This window comes from Theobroma cacao, chromosome 7 (assembly GCF_000208745.1).
Source record: "Theobroma cacao cultivar B97-61/B2 chromosome 7, Criollo_cocoa_genome_V2, whole genome shotgun sequence".
NCBI lineage: Eukaryota > Viridiplantae > Streptophyta > Magnoliopsida > Malvales > Malvaceae > Theobroma > Theobroma cacao.
Window position 1 is genome coordinate 1750471 of NC_030856.1, and position 15272 is coordinate 1765742.

General features: G+C 33.3%; 2 protein-coding genes and 1 non-coding gene across 3 annotated transcripts; 2 read left to right on the forward strand and 1 right to left on the reverse strand.

Moving 5' to 3' along the window:
* On the forward strand, window positions 1762-11118 carry LOC18593474 (DNA mismatch repair protein MSH5). The gene is made up of 34 exons (XM_018124042.1): window positions 1762-1808; window positions 1980-2011; window positions 2150-2244; window positions 2485-2565; window positions 2632-2704; window positions 3398-3461; window positions 4018-4172; window positions 4342-4443; window positions 4541-4568; window positions 4647-4678; window positions 4767-4824; window positions 5028-5114; window positions 5356-5412; window positions 5747-5848; window positions 5937-5981; window positions 6660-6737; window positions 6853-6903; window positions 6995-7076; window positions 7261-7334; window positions 7470-7569; window positions 7695-7791; window positions 7904-7993; window positions 8138-8202; window positions 8334-8392; window positions 8734-8810; window positions 8909-8995; window positions 9174-9235; window positions 9333-9394; window positions 9746-9799; window positions 9904-9989; window positions 10264-10295; window positions 10398-10421; window positions 10553-10668; window positions 10776-11118. Exons 2-34 carry the CDS (start codon window positions 1986-1988, stop codon window positions 10845-10847), a joined length of 2373 nt encoding a protein of 790 aa, XP_017979531.1. The 5' UTR covers window positions 1762-1808; window positions 1980-1985; the 3' UTR covers window positions 10848-11118.
* On the reverse strand, window positions 11163-14789 carry LOC18593475 (GDSL esterase/lipase At5g55050). Its single transcript, XM_007020719.2, has 5 exons — window positions 14273-14789; window positions 12840-12970; window positions 12165-12395; window positions 11705-11954; window positions 11163-11615 (listed from the first exon to the last, which is right to left on the reverse strand). Exons 1-5 carry the CDS (start codon window positions 14535-14537, stop codon window positions 11395-11397), a joined length of 1098 nt encoding a protein of 365 aa, XP_007020781.1. The 5' UTR covers window positions 14538-14789; the 3' UTR covers window positions 11163-11394.
* TRNAF-GAA lies at window positions 12438-12510 on the forward strand. Its single transcript has one exon. It is a non-coding gene; the product is annotated as a tRNA-Phe (tRNA).

A 15272-nucleotide genomic window follows, 5' to 3' on the forward strand; every position in this document is an offset into this window, starting at 1 on the left:
AATAAATTATAAATATTATTTAATATTTAGATTAAGGTTTGACTTGAAGTCTTTAATGGTCCATTTGGTGGAAATAGAACCGAATTTCAATAGTCTCAAGTTTAATGATCTCGAAATGACCGGCACAAGGAGCATTGACTGGACTTGGTTAATAATAAACTTCTCTTTAAAATAATGCATGTTTATTTAAATTTAATTGTAAAAACAAATATTAACATATTTATACAGATTTTTTATTTTAATATTAAAAATTAAGTTATATCGAATTTGAATAGAGATTTCAAAGATTAAGTCAAATTAGAATCATGTTTGAAAGACGAAGAAAAATGAAAAATTCAAATTAAAAATTTATATATTTTGGAATGAAATCGAATTAACATCTTTATTATATTGTAATGTTGTATATGATATATTTTATATTAAATATAATTAACATGTTAAGTATATATTTTTAAGTACTCTATTAGTCTCTTATTTAATTATTTATTTAAAAAAATTGAATATGATATATTTGATATTAAATTTTAAATTTATTAAAATATAGATAATTAATATTTTTTAATTTGAAAAATAAAATTATAATATAGAAAAGAATATTAACTATTTTATAAAAAGTATTCTGGAATATTAATGAAAGTAAATAAAGAAAAAGGGTCATAATATCACTCAAATTTAAAAGACATAATATTTAAAGTTCCTAAATTATTCAAAAAAATTCAAATAAATTATTATACTTTTATTGTATTAAATCAAACTCTTATACTTTTATTTTAAATTAAATAAATTTTTATTTTTTTTATTTTGAATCAAATAAATTTTTATAATTAATTATTAACTTAATAAAAATATTATTTGTCATGTTTCATAACGTTGATAATTGATGATTATATGACATGTTAACAACTTGATATATTACTATTGATGATAATGTAACATGTTAATTTAGTATGATAATGTGATCGTGGTAGTTTTTACCTTTTACATCAACATTATATAAATATAAAATAATAAATAATATTTTAATTAATAATAATTATTTATTTATTAATTATAAAAATTTATTTAATTTAAAATAAAAATATAAAAGATTGATTGAATATATTAAAAAATAAAAATTTTATTTAAAATTTTTTAAATAATTTAAACATTTATTTCAATATTATGTCAATTTAAAATCCAGACCGCTAATCACAAAATCGGAGGCACAATGGCACGGCTTAAAAAAAGAAAACTAATAATAATAAAAAGAGATAGAAAAATAAAGCTGTCTCGCCCGCTCTCACTGTTTCTCTCTAAAATTTAAGCGCCAAAAAATGGACGAAGAAATGGACGAAACCGAAGCCGTTCCTCAGGTCGTCATGATTTCCAAGCTTACATTTCTTCGATTTGTCTTTTCTCTAAAATCTGTTTGGTTGCTGAGAAAATCGGAGGAAAAGAAAGAAAAAAGAAAAACAAAGCGAAAGAAAAAGGAAAAAGTTTATCTCGCTTGTTCTCTGTCGATTCGTTTTCGAAAGAAGAAAAAATAACGAAACGTTGAACTATGAAATTTTAACGTTCTCTGTTGGCTTACCTAGTAAACAAGGAAAACCGAGAGATTTATTTGTGTATATAACTTTTTAAATTCTTGTTTTGGCTTTCCTCGTTTTGATTTCTGTAATTTTCTCTCCATTTTCTTACCATCCAAACAGAGACGAATCAGATTTTTTTTTCTTAACGAATTCGTTTCTGATTTTAAAAATGAAGATCAAGTAGAAGATCGACTACAACAGCTCAATCTTCAAGTGCTCATTGATGGCTTTGCTTCACTAGTAATTACTAACAATATTTATTTGATCAGAGATTGCGTTGGCTTTTAAGTTTGTTTTGATCCTAAGCAATTTTGTTTCGTATCTAGTTTATATTTGATTTAATTAGCAGTAAAATCTCTTAGACGTTATAATTTCTTGCTAATTAATCTGTTTGGATGGATCTAAATGCAGGTTTACATGGCATGCATTCAACACGGGCATAGGTGAGCTTCATCTTTGATTTCTACTTAGATTGTCATCTTTAATTTCATTGGTTTGAGTTCTATATTGAGAAAATTTAACAAAGATTTATCCCTGGAATCTGTATTAATGGATGAATTTTCAAACTCTATCCTGTCCAGAATTGGAATTTCTTACTACGATTCCAGCATTCGTCAACTTAACGTACTGGAAGTTTGGGATGATGGTAGCTCGGACTTTCCAATGATTGAGCTTGGTATGAGTTTCATGTCTTTCCTAGGAATCTAGAATCCATCCCATTATGTTTCTTGATAATATATAAGCAACTGGATTTTTGAAAATGTTTCCTAGGAATCTAGAATCCTGTCATTCATTGTCTTCATAATCTTTTCTCCCGTTTGCTATGGCTTCAGATTTTTAATGTTCCTTTAATCAGTTCTAACTCATAATCTCTCTCTCTCTCTCTCTTTGTTTGTTTTGCTTAACGATGCTTCAGTGAAATATCAAGCCAAGCCCGTGGTCATATACACAAGCACTAAAGCTGAAGAATCCTTTCTGTCAGCTTTGCAAGGAAGTGGTATACACTCTTTTTGTTTGGTTGACTTGTAAATTATCATCTTATTTACTCTATAAAGTGATGCAGATGGAATGACAGAGGCTCCTACAGTGAAGCTTGTTAAAAGTTCGATATTTACTTATGAGCAAGCATGGCACAGGTATCAAAAGGACAGTAAAATATTAATTGACACCTTTTGGTTCTTGTCTTCAGGATTAATATAGATAGATATGTAACTGGTAGGATGACTAAATTTCTAAATCGAAGCATTTAGCAAGGGTTCTTGTTTGTATAATTGGCAATCTCAAGTATGGTCAATACGACCACCCAATCCCAGCCCTTAATTTACAGAGGCAATGTAATCCCAAGGTTCTTTTAAACAGTTTCCTTGTAGATTCTTGGCAATTTTATTAGCATTCCGTTGCGGCTTTACTGAAAAGCTTCTGCATCTTCTTTCATATGAAGCACGTTTCAGGTGTCAAACTTAGGGGAGTCCAGTAAGTGGTTCATAACTTCATCTTAATATGTCATATATCCAATATTTGGAAGAAGCCACCACTACCAACTACTGGTACAAATTTACCATGCTTAACTTCTGCTGCTGATATGGATTGATTAAAAGAAATTGTATTCAATCAGCACATTAATTCTTATTATGAACTTGTTCACATTGTCATAGGATTTAGTACCTCTACTTACTCATTTTGTAGAGTAGACTGAACTCACCTTAGTTTGCTGTCCTGAAATATCTTTCTTAAATTCCATACCTAGACCCATGTTCTTCAACCCCAGCTTTAGTCATCAAAATTCCCTCTCACCGTTTCTTTTCTGATTTCTCATTTGGCTTTTATAGGTTGATATACCTTCGAGTAACGGGAATGGATGATGGGTTAAACATCAAGGAGAGAATTTGCTATGTGAGTCGTGAAATATGAATTTCTTTTTGCATATGATCAATTTATACTTCTGTCATCTTTGATGAAAAATTCATTTGCAATAAGATTACATAATTTCAGCTTGAAGTCATGGTTCAGTCAGATTTTTTATGTTATTTGTAATTTCCTTTATAACATGATTATGATACAGTTTCAAGTTTGGTTTGGATCTTTTTGAATAATTAATATTTCAAATTATTAAATAATACATTAATATGTAAAAACTTTTGATATAAACATTTTGAGGAAAAAAACAAAAGAAACGTGCTTTTAACGGTTCTGCAGTTTGACAGTTTAGCTTCTCTGTTTCAGTCTTTGAGATAGTGAGTTGCGTTTTTAACAGCTTCCTGACATTAAGAAACAAAAAACGAAAAGGTGTTATACTGTCTAAAGTATAAACTCTGCTTTCATGTTTGATCCCTTTCTTTTGAGGTTGTCAGGACCCTTCTTTTCTAATTGCAAAAGACACATCCTATCGACCATATCGATAGAATTCTGCTGTCATTTACGTATTCTTTTTCTTTTTCAACTATTGCAGCTGAGTTCTATGATGGACATGGGTAGTGATGTCCAAGTTCGCGTAAGTGGGGGCCTGCTTGCCATATTAGAGAATGAAAGGATTGTAGATACCCTCGAGCAAAAGGAATGTGGGAATGCTTCAATTACAATTGATTCCGTCATTGAAATTTCATTGTATCATTTTATGTGACAATGCTTAGAGGATCCGTTCTTTATCATTCTTCTTCTTCTTCTTCTGCTTTTCTAATTTTTCAACTAAAAAATTTTACCTTTAGCCAAAAGAACAATAAATTCACAAAACAAGACTCAATATGTATTAATTACCTTGACAATTGAAAAATAGGGACAAGTTTCTTAAGCTTGATGCTGCAGCACACGAGGCATTGCAGATATTTCAAGTAGATAAACATCCAAGTCATATGGGAATTGGTAGAGCAAAGGAAGGGTAACTGCTGCTATTATACTGCAAATTAGACTTCTTGCTAGGTATACTTTTCTATGTTTTAACTTGAACACATCTCTAATGATTTCTTGATTTGTAGGTTCTCTGTGTTTGGAATGATGAACAAGGTTTGTAAAGTAACATGATTTTCATCTTGTACTATCTTTTCTCACTTTGGACTGATTCATTTTCTCGTTAAACTTAAGTGTGTGACGCCAATGGGGAGACGTCTTTTGAGGTACATCAAACTTGAAAAATCTGTTATCTAGCTGCTTCTAATTTTACATCTAACCTAAACACTTGGACAATGGTTTTCCTTGCTTTAGAAACTGGTTCCTCAGGCCCATACTTGACCTGGAAAACTTGAACAATCGTCTCAATGCTGTATCCTTCTATTCTTTAATCATATGGGGAATGTACTCACTTTACCTGAACCAAAATTCAGTTTGGTGGCATGTCAAATAAAGAAGACAATAAAGAATACCACAACCTGCACTGTTGTGAGGTGGAGTCTGGTCATAGAATTGGTTTTCAGCTATGTTCTTAATCTACTATTATCATCACTTATAGCCTTTAACAGGATTAAGATATCATTCTTTCTTTCTTCTGAAGAATTGATGGTTTCCCTACGCGAAACTCTGAAGTCTGTGAAGGATATCCCTCACATACTAAAGGTATGATCATTGCAGTTAATTGTTCACCTTTCTACCCTTCCTGCCTGCATAAAGTCAGAATTTCCAGGTTTATGGTTTATTTACAGTTACTGCATGTAGCAACTAACATATGATGCATTAAGTTCAATTTGTACCATCAGAAGTCTTTCTTATTTTTTTCTTTGCTAAAAGGATATATTTCTTCGATGCTAAGTTGACCAATTTATTACTATAATGGGATTCATTTCTTTTCTTGTGGAAGAAATTCAACTCACCAAACTCCATGTGTACAAGTAGTGACTGGATGGCTTTTCTGAAGGTATTGCTTGCTAGAATTTTCCAAGTTTTCATTCCATCCTCTCTCCAGGTCAGTTGATATATGTGAAATTGAACATCTGGCATTGGTAAGATGATCTTCTAGATATAACATCAATGATTGAGTTTTTGTTTCTTTGAGCTTCACATATAACCTATGCTGTGAGTATAGATAAATAACAATATGAAGTAACATAGAGCAAATACTTCTCATTTCAGCAATCATTTCAGTTATGGTTTAATTTTGTGCTAAATAAATTCGTCGCATAAAATGCAATGAGTTTTTGAGAGTGATGTAACACAGTTTAATTTTCCTATAAATCTTTGTTCTCTTGCAGAGTGTCTGTTCACTCTTGCATGTTAACAAGATATTTGAAGTAGGCATTTCTGAAAACCTTCGGGAGCATATGGAGTACTTGAATTTGGACATTGTTGCTAAGGTATCAAAATTAGTCTTGGCACATTTCCTCTTTTCACGAGGTTGGACGTGAAATATTTATCTTTTGTGTTACCTGATCTTTTCTGCAGGCTAGTTCATGCATCACAGCAGATCTGGCATTTGTCTATGAATTGGTTAGTCCCTATCACTTCGTAACATTTCATTTGACCCAGTGATGCTCATTGTTTCCACAGACATGTTAAAATTAAATCCCTTGTGAAAGTTATGTCATTCGGAGTTCTGGAAATCACGTAAGGTTCCAAGAGTAGTACTTCCTAATTTAGCTGTTCTACATCCACGTCTAGACTTCCATTTAACAAAAGTCATAATGTAGCCTTCTGAAGAAATTTACGTAATCCCTCCTCATCTGTGTGATTCCCATTCAAAACCTGAAACGAGTGGCTAATTTAATGAAAGAGTAAATAACATTAAAAAAAAAAAACAGAGTGAATGTTTCAGCCTAGAAGAATGACAGATTCCTATCTTCTAGCACATGCAAAATGTGGGAAATGGCTCTGTGCAATTTACAAAAAAATAAATAAATTCTGAATTGATGGAGATACATGTTCTAACTAGAGATTAATACAAGAAGGTGCTTAAAAATTGACAATATAATAATAAAGTAGGGGACTGAATATGCTACTTTCTTTTTCTCCTAGTTTCTATTATTTTACTTCATGCAGCTGTAGTTTTATATTTTATTTTAGTGACCTTTAAATAAGTGGAGTTATGGTGATTAGAAGAATGTTGTTTTTCCTGCTGTTAACCTTGTCAATATCTTCTTTAAATTGACACATTCAGTGTATTTATAGGTCATTGGTGTTATTGATGTAAATAGAAGTAAAGAGAAGGGCTATGGGACAATAGTGAAAGAGGGTTTCTGCGATGAGGTGAGACATTTGTTCTGATTTTTCTGTGAGGAGGATAGCATGTTTCCTGCGGCGTATTTTTTTCCTTCATACTGTAAACTTCCCAGTCGTTACTGTTATGTCGATTTGTGCACAGTTGGATGAGCTGAGACATATATACGAGGAATTGCCAGAATTCCTAGAAGAGGTGGTTGGAGTACAAACCAACTATATGATAAATTTATAGCATGAATTGAGGTTTTCTGCAGCTATGTTTACATTAATTAGCATACTCACAGGTGGCATCATTGGAGCTCGCACAACTTCCTCATTTGCGCAAAGAGGAGTTTGCTCCTCGTATCGTTTATATACATCAAATAGGTGGGTCTGTGCCATTTCAGCATATTATATGTCAACCTATTTCCTATGTTATTAAACATATTTTTCTCCACTGATATTATCTTACAAGTACCTCTTAATTTTTAATTATCATGTCATGATCTTATGCATTAGAGCTTAGAGGACACTTTGCCTGATTATGCTCTTTCCTTCGTTTCTGTTGTAGGATACTTAATGTGTTTTTTTGAAGAGAAAATTGATGAAATCACACAAGAGAAACTTCAGGATTTTGAATTTGCAGTAAGTTGATACATGCATCATGTTTAAATGAATAGCATGCTAAATTCTTAACTGTTTAAACATTAAGATTTCCAAGGCAAAGTAAGTTGATATTTGCATAAGATATAAACAAATGCGAATGTTATGGAAATTCAGTTCTCTGATTCTGGAGGGATAACAAAGAGATTTTTTTATCGTACACCAAAGACACGAGAGTTGGATGACCTTCTTGGAGATATTTATCATAAAATTCTAGGTAAGTTTCCACCCCACGGTGCTGTTTGAAAGTGAAATTAGACAATCCATGTCAGTTAAATGGGGAACATAAGGTTTAGTGAATTTCTTCGTAAAGTTTCTTATTTCTTAAATTCATTATTGAAGATATGGAGAGGGCAATTATCAGAGACTTGGTCTCACATGTATCAACGTTCTCAACACATCTGCTTAAGGCTGTGAACTTTGTGGCTGAACTTGATTGGTAAGAATCACCAACAATGCTCTTATCCCTATTTGTCTTTCCTCTGTAATGTAAAGATGTATGATTGTGAGGTTCTATGTTACTGACTACAGTGTCTTCATATTGATATTAGCTTTTTGTCGTTGGCAATGGTTGCTCGCCAGAACAATTATGTGAGGCCTACTTTAACCATGGAAACCTTTCTTGACATACAAAATGGAAGGTAGGAACCATCTACTTATGCACAGTTTCACACCATTTTCATCTTAAAAGGACCTCTCAAAAAGTTTTGTTTTTCTATGGGTAGACTTCTTTCTTTTTTTTTTTTTTGTTGGCAAAGAATTTAATGACCTCATACTGGTCACAGGCATGTTTTGCAGGAAATGACCGTAGACACATTTATCCCCAACGATACAAAGATTCTTGATGAAGGTAAATTGAACTAAAAGTTCAATTGTAGCATGCCAAATCCCAGGATAACTTATCTCATCTAAAGTAGACCATTCCAATATTTCATTATTAAGTTGTTTTTTGTCAAAATCTTAAGATTCCGTTATTTTCAGGAAGGATTCATATCATTACTGGTCCTAATTATTCAGGGAAAAGCATCTACATAAAGCAGGTAGATGAAGCATCTTTGCATAAATTGCGTATTGGTGTGCTCACATTTGCTGAGTTTTGATGGATTTATTAAATAAATTATGTTGTTTTTTCTGTTTCCTTTTTTTACAGCGCGTGTTTATGAGATCCCTTTTCATCTGCAATATGGTTACGTTATAAAATGTTCCAATTTTTTTTTTTGTAATCAGCACTATTATTTTGTGCTAGAGATAACAGCAAGCATGTGCCAGGCACCATTTAGGCCATGGATAACTGTTGAATTCTTAGTACAGTTTCCCAAGCCTTCATATAAATAATTTCTCCTGTAAATTGCACTTGATCACAAATTTTTGGTTTTCCTAGGTGGCTTTAATTGTTTTCCTTTCTCATATCGGAAGTTTTGTACCTGCTGATGCTGCAACAGTAGGATTGACTGATAGGTATGTGGCGTGCTAGTGGCTAACTTTGTTCTTAAAATTGCACAATATCTACGTTGATATCCAGTTGGTCACATCAAACGTGTTTCCAACTATGACAGGATATTCTGTGGAATGGGAAGCAAGCTTATGACTGCAGAACAGTCGACATTTATGATTGATCTACATCAAGTGGGAATGATGCTAAGGTATACAGGATGAGAATGGGTTATGATAGCCCCATAATCTTGTTAATCTCTAGGTTAATGATGTGGCATCTTGTGATCATTCTTCTTGAAAGTTGATGTGAATAATTAACTTTGTTTGGGTAATTGATAAGCAAGTAACTTTCCTCATTTTAATCCATTCTGTTGATATGTTTCACAGGCAGGCAACTTCGCGATCTTTATGTTTGCTGGACGAATTTGGTAAAGGCACCCTTACGGAAGGTAGGCGTCTTCTACGGAACTTTACTCCTCAGATATGCAATGTCTGATGTTTATTGCAGATATGTCCATTGAATTATTGCTACCATTTTGAATTCAGATGGCATTGGTCTTCTTGGTGGGACCATAAATCACTTTGTCACCTCATATGTTCCGCCAAAGGTTTGCTGGTCTTCTCTCATTTTTTTCCCCCAAAAATTACAAGCTATTGTGATAATCTGACGGGTGCACTTGAGCTATACTATTCTATTCTTACGATTTAAGAGTATTACCATCTACAAGTCACTGGCTCTCAGTGTAACCACTGTCAGTCTAACCCTGGCTACATGTACCCTCATTTGGAGCTAGCACTTTGCACGGTAGCTTCTAACTATTTACAATCAAGTGTTTGTTTCAGCCTATCTACTCGGCTCTTGCATTAAGTCATACCCTTCATTCGCAATCTCAGGGATTTAAGCAGAACTGAGGAGCACATATTGATTTGTATTACTAAAATAGTTACTCGATTTGCAGGTTCTGGTGTGCACTCACTTGACCGAGTTATTTAATGAAAGTTGCTTACCAAAGGTACCCATTGTTGCAGAGTTTCTGCCCAACTTCAGCTAGTGGAAAAACAACGGGCGTTTGACCTTATTCTTCTTAACTCTTTTCCCTTTCTTGATCAATTTCAGTCTGAGAAAATCAACTTTTACACCATGAGCGTGCTGCGGCCTGATGATAACGCTACAAATGTTGAAGACATCATATTTCTCTACCGGTATGGTTTTGTTGCATTTTACATCACGTTACTCGGATCACAGTAAATTTATGATTGTCGAATATAGACCCAATGGGCTCTCATAGGAGGAGAGGTGACAAACGAGGCCCCTGTTTCTTACTAGTATTTTTCTTGTCTTAATTGTTTCCAAAGATTGGCCCATCTGTCAGACTTGGCAGTGGCTAATGTTGGGAATTGCAATTCCTTAGCCATACCCATTGATTTCCATTGTCCTTTTTAGTCCACGAAATAAATGTGCATCACATTCTTGCAGGTTAGTTCCCGGACATGCGGCTCTGAGCTATGGTGATTTTTCTTCCTCAATTATTTTATTCTATGTAACCTAAGGATTTATGTTGGAAATCTTTATTGAAAGTTCACATGAATCATTTCATATTTATCCTGCAGGGCTGCATTGTGCACTTCTAGCAGGTATGTTCAGAATCTCCTAATAGTAAAATTGAAAATTCTAACAAGGCAAATGAATCTGATAATGTAGAACTCATCTAGGGGAAATGAGTCAAATGACCATTGGTCTCCAACTGATTGCACTGTTCATGTAGGTGTCCCAAAAGAAGTGATTAACAGAGCAGCGTTAGTCTTGGATGCTATTGAAAATAACAAAAACGTGGAGCGATTGTGCGATGAGAAAATATCAGCCAAAGATCGGCAATACAAGGTTCCATATTCAGGAACCAAATCTCAAAAAAAAAAAAAAGAATTTGATTTATCTATTATTTGTTCATGAATATATGAACTCACATTCATTGATTCTGTTAAATTCAGGGTGCAGTTGATAAGATGTTGGCATTTGATGCACTCGAGGGTGATCTCAGTGCCTTCTTCCGAGACATATGACTACCTCAAACCTAAACCATGAAAGGTATCCTTGCACTGTCCCGTACATTATTGTCCAATATTTGGTGCATTTTACATTCTTTCTCATAGAATCAATGGAATCTGCATTCCCCCAAATGAGGAACTGAACAATGATTAGTATTCAATTGTCTTTAGGTTCTTTTTAGATTCATCCACCATAAAAATAACAGTGAAGACCTCAACCATGCTTAATTGACTGGTTATAGCATTCTGTTTTGACAAAATTTCAATGGATGAAACTCGGTGGAATCAAACTGCCAAAAAAACTGTAGAAGAGGAACTGAAACTAGAAAATTAACCAGCAATTAAGATTTATTGATCATGGATGATTTGCTAAATAAATGAAACTATGCATTACAATGGTATACATAGATCTTTGTTCTATTATTTGTCACGAATGGATACTTGAAATATCCATGGTAAATCTTTGTCACCCGTACTAGCTGCTATGGCTGAATCGTTGTTCCTCCCAACTGTCTGATTCTCTGTCTCTAAGACTACTCCATTTGATTTATTGGCTATAAGCTTAAGTAGAAACTAGCTGCCTAACATTCATGGGGACACTGTACTGCGTTGTACCATCAAAAAGAGCATCCACAAAAATTCTAGCCGTAGCCTCTGTTGGATGGTACAGATCCCAGAAAACATGATCTTTCCTGTTGGAGCAATATGTCGAAATGGGCACACAAGGGACCTTAGCTTTCAGATCTCCAAGGCCACAACAGGCAGCTTTAATCTCATTGAAGCCTGCATACACACAATTGAAAATCACATCAAAACTTAGGGAGATTAGGGTGGGGGGTGGGGGGAAGCACAAAAACGACAGGGTTTTATACCGTAAGCAGATGGTTTTTGGATGACGCTTTGCATGATTCCGTAAGTATCAAAGTAGGAGTAGTTTATGCCTTGAAGTTCCGATTTCAACCCGTTCAACATTGCCTTCAGCCCTTGGTTGTACTTATCAGACCAGAAATTTCGTTCTTCGTTGCATTCTTGGGTCTTGTTTTTAACTCTTTCTGCAGGAATACATCCGATCAACCCGACGCCACTAATGAAAAATTTACGTGCACCGAACGCGTAAAGTTTCTGTCAATACAATAAAATTTAAAATTTAATTAATATTGTTTATATCAAATTGTAAGATATTATCTGTTTTAATTAATTAAAATTTAAAAATAATGTGAATATTTAAATATTTAATTTTACTCTAATACACATTTATAATTTTTTTTTTTTAAATCGTGACACTTGACATGTAACGATTTTAAACAAAATAAAGAAGAAATAGTCAGTTACCTTGAGTTGTGCTTTTAGGTTGTTAGCCATCAAGTCTACGAATTGTTGTGGGGTGTACTTCTTTCTGAGATCGGAAGAACCAAAGTAATCGAAGAGGTCATTGCTACCGATGACAATGGCGAAAAGAGATTCGGCTGAGTGCTTTTCTGCACCTGCGCCTAGCTGTTGCATTAAAATTTTATGCACTGCTAGGTAGTTGTCCACTTGTTTTGGTAAAGGTATGGCTTGACCCTGCATGTCACAAATATGTTAAAAATGCAATTTGATCAACAAGCGGGGATAGCTCAGTTGGGAGAGCGTCAGACTGAAGATCTGAAGGTCACGTGTTCGATCCACGTTCACCGCATTATATTATTTTATTTTGAGTTTCTATTTAAAGGTCCAGTGGGCTAATATCCAAAGAAATTGGGCCCACCAAATCCAGAAGCTAATTATTTTATTTTAAATTTATATTAAAGGCCCAGTTGCTAAAATCCAAGAAATTGGGCCCACCAAATCCAGAAGCCAACATTGGGACAACCATAATTTAATAAAAGTGGGTCATTCCATGCGAAGGGGTCCAATTATTTCACCATAGAGGAAAAAACAAGTAAAATATATAAATTGGAAAAAAATGCAAATATATTAACAGTAAAGGAATTTTCATGTATTATTCTCTTTATTTTTTTCACTTACAAAAACTTGATCTGTGCTGTTGAAGATTCCGGCACCGCCGGAGGCGAAGCTGACACCGTTGGTATACGAAGCATCCTTCTTGTTCGACAAGGAAAGATATGGTGGTGAAGTTGGTAACCCTAGTTTTTCAGCTGGCCAAAAACCAAATGTTACTAAAAAGTAAGAAACAAGGTAAAACACAAAAAAAGAAAAAAACCCTAGCTAGTAGTACTAGTCAAAGGTATAGTGAAGCAATAACTCAAGGTGACAGAACATATAGCAAGGGTTTCATTAGGTTTTTATTCAATGTTGTCTTAAATAAGAGTAGGTTGCCTCTGGGTCATAAAAATCTTTGGTGGAAAATTTAAAGCCAGCAGGCTCCACAATGTTTTTCCTGTTGCAAAAACAATATATATATATATTATATATATTATATATATATATATATATTATATATAGACATANCATATTTCATATATTATATATATATATATAGTATAGTCTAATTAAATGTATCTTAAGTTAATAGTCGAGCGAATAAACTAATCCCCGTTGTCTCGTTGTTGTTCATGTTTCTTTTTTGGTAGGTCTTGAAATGAAATTCTTTTTTATTTTAAAGTTTTTTATCTTAATCTCTATGAAAATCAAAGAGAAACAAAAGTTTAAAGACGAAGAAGAAATTATTTTTAAAAAAATTATAAAATAACTTGTCAACTTAAAATAAAGCTGCATGTACATGTAAGCATCAATGGATATATACTTTATTAATTTAATAAATATTATTCAAACTGTATGTTAGAATCAACCCACATGAGCATCAACACTCTTTTTAACTTTTTCAAGTGATTCATCAGCCTTTTTTTGCTTTTGGGACATCTGTCAATTACGACTTGTGTACTTAAGATTTCCTCAATAAGCACACCCTAGATAAGAATTTTGAAATAATCTATACATTTTTTTATATTTATTATTTAAAAAAAAATTCACATAATCATCCAAAGATTGGGTTTTGTATTTTCTATCTTCATCCCCAAAAGAAAGAAAGAAAGTAGAAGACATGGAGAGACAAAGAACATCACTATCATAAATTAGTAAGGAAAAAGGTTACAAAAATGAAGGTGAAAGTGGTTAGCTTGCATGGCTATTGTCATGTTTATTTCCAAGCTTTTGCACATTGAAACTTCTACAAAAGCTCCTTCTCTCTCGTTCATCATGTGAAAGATATTGACATCCCCAAGCATGATTAAAGGGTATGATTCATTGCTTTGTCAATGTTAATTTTTTTTTAGATTTGAAGAAAAAGATTCGAACCCTGTTCTTTAAGTAGAGAATCATGTGTGAATCAGCGAATTAAATACTAAAGTGTTTTTTTGTTAATGTTAATTCATGATCAGTTTCTGATCAAATTTTCTTGTACTGTTTCGTGATGATTTAAGTAAGAAAAAGTGACTTACCAATCAAATCTGCTGCGTTCTTGCCATTGCAGAACCTCCCAGTAGGTTTCTTGGTAGGAAAATCGATCCCGTTGTGAGGGAAATTTGCCTTGGCAACAGAAACAGGAAGATAGTTGTTGTTGCCAACATCAACCTGGGAGTCTCCGAAAACAAACACAGCCGGCACCATTTGAGCTTTCGAGACCTCGAAACTCAAAGCAAACAGAGAGAGCAAGAAGAAGAAGAAGAAGGAGAAGAAGTTCACCAGGAAAGCTCTGGCATCCATTTTTAAGCAGCAGTAGGGTTAGAAGAGAAGAAGAAGAAGAAGGAAGGAGACTCTCTCTGTCTAGTTAAGAGCTTTGGGTTAAGGCTTTCATGTGGGTTTTTATAGAGACAGTTGGTGGTGTGAAAAAGGGAACAATGGCAAAAGATTCAATGGCGTGGCTTATGGGAGTACAGAGGAAACCCCACACTTATCCCACTCTATGAATCAAAGCACTAGTCATGTGAAGTCACACCTGACTTAATCCTTTTCTTCCTATTAGAGAAGACCCTGTTTGAGTTTCAATATATTCATTGTTTAATATGTGTTGGTGTATGCTTAAACTTATCTCATGCAAACTCATCTATCATTAACCTAATCCTGATGCTGTCTCTGCCAAAATAAATATGAATTTTGTTTTGGGTAGTAATTGTTTGGGTTTTTTGAACATATAACACCAAAATTATCATCTCATTACTTTTTTTGTTGTTTCCTTATTTTATCGTATATCGTTGACTAAATGAGTTTTGATCGAAACTATAAATTTGAAGATTTTTTTTTTATTGAATAAAATGTTTATCGACACTTTTTTTAAAGTATGATTAGTTTCTGTTTAATTTTTATATGATTGAATCATTAAATGAATTTTAAAATTTATTTCATCAAAATGCATATGATTAGGTTTAACCTGACGTATGAGTTATATTAACTATAACACGATGTATCAATTCTTTTTTATATATATAAAGAAACGAGTTC

Bases quoted from the DNA above. Each gene is read 5' to 3' on its own strand.
- LOC18593474 (XM_018124042.1), top strand. From the start codon at position 1,986: ATGGCATGCATTCAACACGGGCATAG. The intron at 2,245-2,484 runs GTATGAGTTTCA...ACGATGCTTCAG, and splicing joins CTTTCCAATGATTGAGCTTG to TGAAATATCAAGCCAAGCCC. The intron at 7,994-8,137 runs GTAGGAACCATC...TACTGGTCACAG, and splicing joins CTTGACATACAAAATGGAAG to GCATGTTTTGCAGGAAATGA.
- LOC18593475 (XM_007020719.2), bottom strand. From the start codon at position 14,537: ATGGATGCCAGAGCTTTCCTGGTGAACTTCTTCTCCTTCTTCTTCTTC. The intron at 12,971-14,272 runs GTAAGTCACTTT...GTTTTTGGCCAG, and splicing joins GAACGCAGCAGATTTGATTG to CTGAAAAACTAGGGTTACCA. The intron at 11,955-12,164 runs GTAACTGACTAT...TTGTATTGACAG, and splicing joins ACCTAAAAGCACAACTCAAG to AAACTTTACGCGTTCGGTGC.